Source organism: Saccostrea cucullata, unplaced genomic scaffold (assembly GCF_032062105.1).
Source record: "Saccostrea cucullata isolate Sc308-1 unplaced genomic scaffold, CSIRO_AGI_Scuc_v1 ctg916, whole genome shotgun sequence".
Classification (NCBI taxonomy): domain Eukaryota; kingdom Metazoa; phylum Mollusca; class Bivalvia; order Ostreida; family Ostreidae; genus Saccostrea; species Saccostrea cuccullata.
In genome coordinates, this window is record NW_026922579.1 from 73897 (window position 1) to 86167 (window position 12271).

The 12271-nt window shown below is 33.8% G+C and overlaps 1 protein-coding gene across 1 annotated transcript in view; it reads left to right on the plus strand.

Moving 5' to 3' along the window:
* The window catches only part of LOC134261983 (neuroglian-like), a gene marked incomplete at its 5' end in the record, with an annotated part of 183150 nt that overhangs the window by 73251 nt on the left and 97628 nt on the right, over nucleotides 1–12271 (plus strand). Inside the window, one exon of the mRNA XM_062744366.1 lies at nucleotides 1048–1155. Within this exon, the coding sequence (XP_062600350.1) occupies nucleotides 1048–1155 (108 nt within the window). The remainder of the gene's footprint in view (nucleotides 1–1047; nucleotides 1156–12271) is intronic.

Here is a 12271-nt window from a genome sequence, read left to right on the forward strand (position 1 = left end):
ATTCAGACTTCAACATTTAATTTCTTTAAAAGTATAGATTTTAATGAGGAGGAAAAGTCACATCTATAAAAAAATGAAGTATTTTCAACTACAGTTTTTCTTAAAAACGAACGTGGCCGCACTTTTGTACAGTTAATTTTTCTCTTGCATATTAGTTACCAAGGTATACTTGTTCTTTCTGCAAAGTTTCGCATATGTACTCGGATGCGAAGGGAACCTCGGGTGGGGGGTGCCCCGTACCCAAGTACCTGTGACTTAGTAACCGACAAATCAGAATCAATGGAACCTGGTCATCTGAATATACTAGTTCACAACACTTGCTTTTGATCATTTGCAGGAGTAAGAGTATCATTATACCCCATGCAACAGGGTGCATGAGGTATAATGTTTTGACCCGTCCGTCAGAGTGTCAGTCAGTCCGTCAGTCCTTTTTTTTTGTCAGCGCAACTCCTCATAAATCTTTGCACAGAATTTCGTCAAACTTTGCAGATATTTAGGACACAGTGTGTAGATGTGCATATTACCAGGAAATTCCAATTCCTTAATTTTTCCCGGGAATTTTGGCACTTTTCAACTTAGATTTTTGGCCATACCTTAAATATAGAGATGAGCAGTTTGTCAGCACAACTCCTTTTAAACCACTGCACAGAATTTCATCAAACTTTGCAGATATTTAGGACACAATGTTTAGATGTGCATATTACCTGGAAATTCTCAGATTCCTTTATTTTTGGGGGGTATTTTGGCACTTTTCAACTTAGATTTTTGGGGATATCTTGAATATAGCGATGAACAGTTTGTCAATGCAACTCCTCATAAACTGCTGCACAGAATTTCATCAAATTTTGCAGATATTTAGGACACAATGTGTAGATGTGCATATTACAGGGAAATTCTCAGATTCCTTTATTTTTCGGGGATTCTCAGCACTTTGAGTTTTGGGAGTGTGGGGTATGTGAGCTTGCTCACTTTTTCTTTCATCTTAGTTTGTATTTATGCATGCAAAGTCGGTATTCTGTGTAACGTATGTTGTATATATATTTGCAGCCCTCAGTCGTCCAATTGTGTATGTAGATCAACTTCCAGAGAAAAACGGTTTTAACATATCATGGAGTTCTGTCAGTCCAGTCAACACTGTGAATATGAAAATATCAGGTATTCAATCTGTCAATTTTAAAACAATTATATTTCATCAAGAGCCTTTATATCTATTGTATACAAGTGAAGCTAAGGAAGTATATTTCATTCAAATTTCAATATACATGTACCAAAGATATTTTTCAACAGCAGTGATCTAAAAATCTGTATAATGTATAAAGCCAGGATCATATAGCCAAAGGTGATTTCTCATCATAGTAAAATAGATATAGAATTCCAGGGTCATCAAGCCAAGGGTGTTTTACCCTAGAACATCCACCATTCGCCCCAGGGTGAAAACAAAAAATTAGAAACTTTATAGTCCTCTACTTTTGCGAATGCAAGGGGATATTGAATCTCATTTAATACAATAAACCAGTGTTGTCAAATCGGTTGAAAATCAGAATCGATTAATCGGTAGCATCGGTTGACCCTAACCAACTGATCATCGGCCAATAATCGAATCGGTAACCCTTTGCATTAAATAGGCATTAGATTTCATAAAATTTAGAATTTTATTTTTAAATAATGTAAGTAAAGGTGCATTGTAAAAATTGAAATGCTAAAAACAGCATATATGCAGTTTGATTAACAATTTCAGTAATACAGATTTTTGCATGATTAGGAATTACTTGGCCTGGGAAAAGTAAGCTTTGACAGATCAGGTTTTACATGATCATCTAAAATGTACATTATGTATATGGAATTAATTTTTTAAGCTGTTATAAGACATTTAATATTGCAAATCCTTGAGTTCCGTATGAAATGACAGGTGTCCGTGAATTTCCCCAAATACTGAAAACTAATATATTTCATTTATACAAGTAGTTTAGTTTCTTCAGTTTAGAAATACACATATCATTATCTTATGATTTATTTTAAACAGATTTTAAGTACATGTAGTTTAAAATAGTAAAGGACAACTCTTGAAAGATATATAATTTGATAACAAGAGCCTGTTTTTGAAATAAAAGTGAGAAAACTGTAAAAAGATATGTGCTGAAATATACCGATTAATCGATTGTTAAAATCTCCAATCGATTGTCTAAAATCGACAGCCTTTCCAACCGATCATCGATTATAAATCGATCATCGTGACAACACTACAATAAACAATGGTTTTATGTCTGTCGCAAAAATTTTAACCATGGTTATAACTTTTGAATGAGAATTGATAAGGCTTTCATATTTCCTATGTACATTACCTGTGACAAGACCTTTTCAAACTTACCATGAATTTTTACCCCTTGACCTTTAAGTTTGACCTACTTTTTAAGAATTTTAACATAACTTTAAATTGGACATAACTTTTCAAGAGAAAAGATAGGGCTTACATTTAAATTACAAATGTGTATTACCTTTGACAAAACCTGCTCATTTGAGCCAAAGGCCCAAGGGAGCTTTTCTGATCAAAATTTATCCATTGTCGTTATTGTCATTGGCGTTGTCTTAAACTTTTCACAATTTCATCTTCTTCTTTAGAACTACTGGGCCAATTTCAATCAAACTTGACCTCCAAAATTAAGGTGCCAGCTGGCTGGCTCCTGATAAAAAAAAACAGTAACCATTGAATGCAAATTTTTAGTTGCCAGGTAAATTTTTCTTTAATACCAATCTAAATTGACGAAATCATTGGGTCATTTAGTCCCAGGAAGGGGAGGGGGTCTTTTGCAATCATAACAATTCAAAAAAAAATAGAAATAATGTATAGTTTCGGAATTTGATGATCTCCGACTTAATTTCAACTGGTTGCCAGTATGGCGACTTACAGAGAATTTTTAGGTGCTATGGAGACAAAATTAGTAGCCAGAAAAGGTCCTTTGTAGATACAAGTTTGTCCAAATCATGACCCCCCAGGGGTAGGGTGGGGTGGCCCAGGGCCACAATGGACAATCAATTTTACTGGTTCATAGGAATACGGGAAAAATCTTCAAAAATCATTTTCTCAAGAACAGCAAACCTATGATTGGCCATATCTATGTGGAAGCATCCTCAGGTGTTGTAGATTCAAATTTGTTCAAATCAATGACCACAGGGGTAGGGTGGGTCCACAATGGAAGATCAAAGATATACATGGAGTATGTAGGAAAAATCTTTCAAACATTTGAATTTAAAAAATATTAGACAAGTTTAGATGGATTAGACAGCACTGTTACAGTGCAAAATGTAACAACAATGTGAAATGTAATAAAGTGGGATTATTACATTTTGCATTATTACATTTTGCATCAAGATCAGCACAAAATGTAATAATGCAAAATCTAATAACCTAATTTTTGGATTATTGCAATTTGCATCGAAATGTAACATGCATTATTTTATTTTTGCATTGAAGACAATGTAATATGTAATAAAACAGTATGATCTAAAACAAATATAAAAAAATTTTTGAATGCATTTAGCACAAACAATAAATTAATCAAAATATATACAGACCCTAAACCGTGCTACTACACCTCAGAAACAAACCGTACCGTTCCGTGCAGAAAGCGTACCATACCGTCCACAAAGCGAACCGTTCCGTGCACAAAGCATACCGTACCGTCCACAAAGCGTACCGTTCCGTGCAAGAAACAAACCGTACCGTTCTTTGGTTAATTATGCAAACCACGCCCCCAAAGATTTTTGAATCGTATAATGACCAAATAAGTCATTTTGGTTTATTTCTCGCTACGGCGCCTGTGAAAGGAGGACGGAGGCTCTGTCTGCCTGTTCGAAACACCATTATCAAGTATCATGCGTCTGGATCTTCAACTGTAAAAATAAGGAAACTACTCGAAGCAAACTACAACTGCAAAACAACTAGACAGAGTGTGAGACGATTCCTTATTTGCTATAAATTAAATCAACCGGTTGTGTTTGTGGTCAAAGGTACAGTACAGGCCACGAGTTTTTCCCGCAAAAGACGTACGGGGCACTGTGGACCTCGAACAATGTCGGCATCTTTGAAGTCTTTCGTTTTCATACTATAAGTTTTAGCAAATTAAATCAATTTCCTTTTGAAATATTAGCTGTATTAAAATATTCGTAATTTAACAATACAGATATTTAAACTAATATTATAAGATGCCCGAAAATTCAATATAATTGTGCTCGTGCCCAGGGAAAAAAAAACCGCCTTAAATGTGCACATGTACATTAATTCATGTTTCATAATCCTATAATTGTATTTGACATAAAAAAAAGTTCAATAGACTATAATACCACTAAGATAGAACATGCTTTCATGAATTAATTCCCTGGTTGTCTCTACTTTTGATTTTAATTCTGCTCATTTAAATCATTAATTTAAATCTTATCGGATACAAGATCATTTTTGTTGTAAGTATGCATTCATATGTACATGTAGGACATATCACATGCGTGATATTTACTAATGAATTATTTTGTGAAAATTTTAAAACATATATAAACTTTTTGTCAAATTTCCCGGCCACAGGAAAACATGGAGTTATAATCATTTAGTGAGCTCATCGCTCACAGTACCTCTAGTTTTGTAAGAATTTTAAAACATATATAAACTGTCAAATTTAAAAAAGATCCGTATTAGACTCTCACATTAATTCTGTTAAGATTCTTACTATTAGGCGAATCATTGGAGCAGTTGTACTTGCACTGAAAATCTGTAATCATGTAAAATATGGCTTAAAATATTACATGTGGTCATGAAGAATTCTACTGAACAGACAGAGATAATAATCTTACTAATAAAACTGTGACCAACTTTCACGCTGCATACAAAAATCGCCAGCCGAATTTCTTGCAAATAAAATGTGCAAACTGCAGTATAAATATTACTTCATTCTGAAATACATCTTATGAAAAATGAGGGAAAAAAAACAGTTTGCGAAAAAATGAAGATATTATAAGGTTTGTTACACTGTACACCCATCCCCTTTCTAGAAAGCAATACGAACTAGCTGGTTATAAGTTCTTTAAAAGTCTGCAAAATGGTACGTTGTTGTAATTAAAAAATCATAATCTACAGGAAACATTTTTATTAGTGTCTGAAAAAAAAATTATTTACTAAATAAAATGAAATAAAAAAAATATATCAATCCTCTTTCAAGCCATATTATGTTTGTTACCCCCCCCCTCTAGAAGGCGATACTTATGCGAATTTATGTGGCTTTAAATTGTGCTTTTGTAAAAAAAGAAAATTATAATTCAGGGATACATGCTTATTTATTTTTGTCTGAAAAGGGATAATTTAGGAAGTAAATTTGTAATCAGTGTTGTGGTGAAACCTGGAAGATGAGTTTGCTGGATGTCTGTTGAGTGATTTAATACACTTGATGTGGTCAGAACTAAATAATTCGAAAGGTGTGTTAAACACAGCCCCCCCCCCCCCCCCCCCCGTCTCTCCGGTTGTGACCCAATATTTTTTTTTAGACAGGTGTGAAGTATGAACTGACCAAAAGAATGTTTCAGTTCACAGGAGAAATTCTTCCTGCGTAAACAGACTTTCAGGGTCACCTAGCGTCATGCCATTTTGATTGACAGGTGATGCACGAGGATTTCATGCGGCAGCATGCATGTACAGAGAACGGATTATTCATTGCACAATAGTTGTAAATGGGTTGATTAAATAGCATCATAGACTGATTAATTGTGACTTTGGCGATGTAAATAAAATGAAGAATGAGAATAAATACAAGTTTTGTTTTTTTTTACAGATAATGTACATGTATTAAGGGTTTGCATCTCTCTCTCTCTCTCTCTCTCTCTTCTCTCTCTCTCTTTCTCTCTCACGACATTGTTTTTACAGACTTTACAAGAATAGAATAACTTAATAAGATAAAGAAAAACTTCTAAAGATAATTACTTAATACACTGAAAGGATTATTGAAAACATAAATACTTGTCTGTGAAAAGAATGTTTTTTGTTACGAGAAAGAGCTCGGAAGTTATTGTATTAATTTCGTGTGTCTGCTGCTGATTTTTGTATTTATTTATTTACTGATATTTCTCTTCTGAGGCAAACGTTTCAGCGATAGATCTACAATTAAAAAAAAAACAATTTACATATCTAATTACTAGGAATAAAATGAAGCAGGAATAGTCATATTTATTTCTATAGATCAATCAATTAAAAATAGTTTTCATATGAGCATAGCGTTATATGTATAGAACAAGTATATACCCAGTATATATTAATTCCTTTTAATTATGTTACAACTTTATTTTAAAGTGAAAAAATATTTCATTTCTTTTTTTTTCCTTTTTCAAATGAAGGGTCAGCATTCGTAAAAATTAAATACGGAAATATTTACGAATTCTATATATATTAATACATATCTAGACTATACATAATGCCAAAGACATTGGTGGGATGATGTTTTTTCTTCCTTTCATTTTTTTTTTCATTTTTCCTCCATCACCGCTGTAGTGTAAAATGTTTAAATTGAAACCGAGAAATTGATTTCTTAATAGCTGAAATATAATTATATACATGCATTAAGTACGTCAAAAGTCATTTAAAATGAATAAATTTTTAGCAGCCAATCAAGAATTAAAGCTAACAGCTCCGCCCACTTCATTTGCATACCGTTTCTCAAAGCGTACCGTTCACAAAACGAACCGTTCCGTGCAAGAAACGAAACGTACCATCCACAAAGTGTACCGTTCCGTGCACAAAGCGAACCGTTCCGTGCACAAAGCTTACCGTACCGTTCTCAAAACGAACCGTTCTGTTCACAAAGCGTACCGTTCCGTGCACAAAGCGTACCGAACCATACCGTTCAAGTGGTGTAGTAGCACGGTTTAGGGTCTGTACATGTTACCAATGTTGGAACCACTAATTTCAAAATATTGAGAATTATGACAATGAGACCAAATTTATGGCTTATACAGACATTGAAGACAATGTAATATGTAATAAAACAGTATGATCTAAAACAAATATAAAAAAAAATTTTGAATGCATTTAGCACAAACAATAAATTAATCAAAATATATACATGTTACCAATGTTGGAACCACTAATTTCAAAATATTGAGAATTATGACAATGAGACCAAATTTATGGCTTATACAGACATAACTAAATCTAAATGTTTCTTTCTACCCCCGCTTCAAAGGAGAGCAGGGTATGTACTGTTTTACCCTTGTGTGTCTGTCCATCTGTGTAGCTGTCTGTCCGTCTGTCACAAATTTTCGTCGCAGTGTTCTCAGCCAGCAACTACTCATCGCAGATGCTTTAAATTTTAACACAATCTTCCTAAGGCATGCCATATGTTGGGATACATTTTTAGCTCACCTGAGCTGAAAGCTCAAGTGAGCTTTTCTGATCACATTTTGTCTGTAGTCCGTCTGTCTGTAAACTTTTCACATTTTTGACTTCTTCTCAAGAACCACTGGGCCAATTTTAACGAAACTCGCCACAAAGCATCCTTGGGTAATGCGGATTCAAGTTTCTTCAAATGAAGGGCCAAGCCCTCTTTCAAGGGGAGATAATTATGAATTAATGAAAAATTAATGGTATCCTTTAAAAATCTTCTTCTCCAGAACCACTTGGCCAGGAAAGATGAAACTCATGTGGAAGCATCCTCAGGTAGTATAGATTCAAATTTGTTCAAATCATGACCCCGGGGATAGGGCGGGGCCACAATGACCAACCAAAGTATTACATAGAAATATATAGGAAAATTCTTTAAAAATCTTCTTCTCAAGAATAGCAAAGCCATAATTGATCATATTTATATGGAAGCATCCTCAGGTAGTGTAGATTCAAGTTTGTTCAAATCATGACCCCTGGGGGTAGGGCGGGGCCACAATGGTGTCCGTCTGTCTGTAAACTTTTCACATTTTCATCTTCTTCTCAAGAACTACTGGGCCATTTTCAACCAAACTTGCAACAAAGTATCCTTAGGTGAAGGGGATTCAAGTTTGTTCAAATGAAGGGCCATACCCTCTTCCAAGGGGAGATAATAATGAATTAGTGAAAAGTTAATGGCATTTTTAAAAAATCTTCTTCTCAAGAACCACTGGGCCAGGAAAGATGAAACTCATGTGGAATCATCCTCAGGTAGTGTAGATTTAAGTTTATTCAAATCATGACCCTTGGGGTTGGGTGGGGCCACAATGGCCGACCAAAGTTTTACATAGAGATATATAAGAAAATTCTTTAAAAATCTTCTTCTCAAGAATAACAAAGCCATGATTGCTCATATGTATATGGAAGCATCATCAGGTAGTGTAGATTCAAATTTGTTCAAATCATGACCCCCGGGGGTAGGGCAGGGCCACAATGACCGACCAAAATTTTACATAGAAATATATAGGAAAATTCTTTAAAATTCTTCTTCTCAAGAATAACAAAGCCTTGATTGCTCATATTTATATGGAAGCATCCTCAGGTAGTGTAGATTCAAGTTTGTTCAAATTATGACCCCCGGGGGTTGGGTGGGGCCACAATGGCCGACCAAAGTTCTACATAAAAATATATAGGAAAATTCTTTAAAAATCTTCTTCTCAAGAATAACAAAGCCATGATTGCTCATATTTATTTGGAAGCATCCTCAGGTAGTGTAGATTCAAGTTTGTTCAAATCATACCCTCTCCCCTTTAAGGAATGGTTGGGACTCTTTTTGGGTTTAAACTCTTCAATAATAAACTAATTTCTGCTTTTATGCTGGCCACAGTGCTCAGGTGAGCGATGTGGCCCGTGGGCCTCTTGTTTTTTTTTTAACTCTGACTTTTATCTAATGCATTGTACTTAATTACATGTAATAAAACATTCATTTAATTTTGATTGACATTTTTTTAAATAAATCAGTCTCAATAAATTTCTAACCAATAACATTTTTTAGCTCTACTGGTCAGAGACCAGAAGAGCTTATGCGATAGTAATGCGTCTGGCGTCCGTCTGTCTATCCCTCTGTCTGTCTGTCCATCTGTCTGTAAACAATTTTCAAAATGCTACTCCTCCTACAGTTTTGGTCTGATTTCAATATAACTTGGCACACAAGTAGACTACACTAAGATACATAATTCTCTTTATCGGTTTTGGATTTCGATAAACGGTCTTGCCATGGTAACTAAAAATAGAAATTTCTGTGAAATTTCTTTCAAAATGGTACTCCTCTTACAGTTTTGGTCTGATTTCAATATAACTTGGCAAACAAGTAGACTACACTAAGATACATAATTCTGTGTATTGGATATTGATTTCGATAAACGGTGTTGCCGTGGTTACTAAAAATAGAAATTTCTGTGAAATTGTTTCAAAATGCTACTCCTACTACAGTTTCGGTCTGATTTCAATATAACTTAGCACACAAGTAGACTACACTAAGATACATAATTCTGTTTATTGGTTTTTGATTTCGATGAACGGTGTTGCCGTGGTTACTAAAAATAGAAATTTCTGTAAAATTGTTTCAAAATGCTTCTCCTCCTACAGTTTTGGACTGATTTCAATATAACTTGGCACACAAGTAGACTACACTAAGAAAATTAAGAGACTTTATCAAGGATCATTTCTATTTATTGCTGTTGTGAAGTTTCAATTCCCAACTGCTTAAGTACTTTTCTCTTCCTTTGCTATAAGTACAAACCAGTAGAGCTTCAGTCTCGACAGAGACTTCTGGTGATTACCAAAGATTGACCATATGTCCATTCAAAGCTTTTGATATGCATGTTCAGCATATGTACATCGGTTACCAAATTAGAAGTGCATGTGTTTGCATGTGTCTAGCAAGGAGGGGCAGGAATGGGATGTGATGTTTACTTTGTATGTTGATCATTGTATAAATATGGACATGCAGAAACATCCATTTTATTATTGGAGAGAAAGAAAAAGAGAGAAAATTTTGTTTTTGCTTGTCTGCAATGCACATGATTCATACAGCAAAACTCATTTAGTACGAACACAGATATTGCGAATTTACAGATATAGCGAAGTCATCTTGGATCTCGAGCTATATAAATTTAATGAATTTAATGAATTTCTTATACAATTATAACGAATTACGGATATTAGCGAAGTAATTTCATATACAGGTCCCTTTGAATTCTTTAAAAGTTTTGCTATATGGAACAGTATGGAATCATAATTGTCAATAAACCTATTTACACCTGCCAGTACAAATGAATAGTTTTTTTTCTAGATTTGTTGCATTTGTCTTTCAAACTGCAAAAATACACTGTTCAATAAAATTATCCCCCACCCCCCCTCCAACAACAACCCAGCCCCCGCATGCATTTACAACATCTATACTTTAAATATTAAGCTCATTTTGATATGTGGGTTGATCCAAAAGTTCCTGGAATTTCTTTCTAAAATTTCATCATGCATACATGCCAACTTTCCCGATTTAGGCGGGATTCTCCTGATTTTACCCTTTTATCCCGCCTTCCCGATCGGGAGAGAAAAATTGACCTAGTTTCCCGATTTGTAAAAATTCACCCAAAATTTCCGATTTTATAAGTTTCCCTATACCGCTGAATTTTGTCAATTGGGATAACAATATCAGACTTGTTTATTCAATGCACACAGATAAGTTTCATTGTTTATTTAGGTGTTAACATGGTTAATTAGCCACAGGAAATCACTTCACGCTTGAACGCACGGAGTCGTCCAGGTGTAGGTAGCTTATAGCATGGGGCAATTAATTAGGGGATTATCTTTTCAGTTTTAAGGGGTATGCAAGGTGAAACACATAGATTAAAGGGATAATTGTTTGTCATTTTATTGAAAACATAAATTAAAGACAACTAAATAATAACCAAACCATAAAATCGGAATCCAAGGAGATCGTTATTTGAAAACGAAAGTAGAAAACTACAAAGCATAGCTGCTGACTTTATCTACCTATAATGAAAAAATATTGTAAAGTTTGCCAGTTAAAATAATATGAAAAAAATCCTGGTGAAACAATAAAGTCTATGTCAATTAGAATTTCTTTTCCCTCCCTTCTCCCAAAAGTAATTATAATATTTTATGCATATGTGACTAAGAAATACCCACATAGCACCATCAAGCCTGCCAAAGTTCAAGACTGTAAAAAAATCAATTTCTTTGGGATAGGTGGTATCTTTATGTTAGAAAATTGATGATTTAATTCTTCAAAACCGATGATTTATTTCTTTGAATAAAAAATAAATGCATTGCAATTTCTCAAAATTTCTTTAAATTTAAAATCTGATTAGAATTTCTAATTAATTAAAATATAAAAATCTCATAAATGTTCCCAGAAACAGTACTTTACAGTATCAAAAGTTGTACAATTTTCAATTTTTTACCAAATTATGTGTCCTAGCTGGTAAAAAAAGTTTACATATGTAACTAATTATCCCTTCTTTAGGGAGAGAGGCACCTATTTGAGCAAAAATATTTCCAATTTGGAAAGAAAAACCTTATTTTTGTGTTATTTTTATCCTTTAGTAGTATTAGTAAGTGATATTAATTATATTATAAATTAAAAAAAAGGATTATGTCATAATCATTTAATTTCACGACAAAATGTCACAAATTTAAAGCTATGAAAAATGTCGTCACGCGCAAAATCCCCCATGAGAATTTTCAAAAGTTGGCATGTATGATCATGACTAGATAAAAGCATTGACAACAGCTGTGTATATTACCAGAGGTGATCATTGTAGTTCAGCTATTCTTTTTTTTTTTTTACAAAATGTTAAAGATTTGTTAGATTTCAACATCAATAAATGGTTGAACATTTACGCAGAATCAAGAAGATTTATCCATGATTTTACCGAAGCTGAATATTAAGCAATTAATGTCTCAGAGACACAGAGGGGCTTGGGATTCTTCTACAAACACATGTCTACAGAAGCAAATTATATAATCAAAACAGGAGTATGTAAAGCGTGAATTTCTATCGACGTTGAGATACACTGAAAATCCGTAGCGCTTCTTTTTCACTTTATAAGAACAAAATTGAAAGATTCTATTCCAAAGACACTGCTCCGTGCTCACATTTAATATTGGAGTTGTTTTAGATTATTTATAGTTGCTTCAAATATTGTACATATGCTTTGACATTTGCATGTACAGTGTGTACATAAAACATGTTGATAATATCGAGTGGTTAAATAATAATTGTGCACCAGCTTTTACTGCTGTCTAAAACTATTTACACGTATATCGTATATTTACATGTATATTGCATGA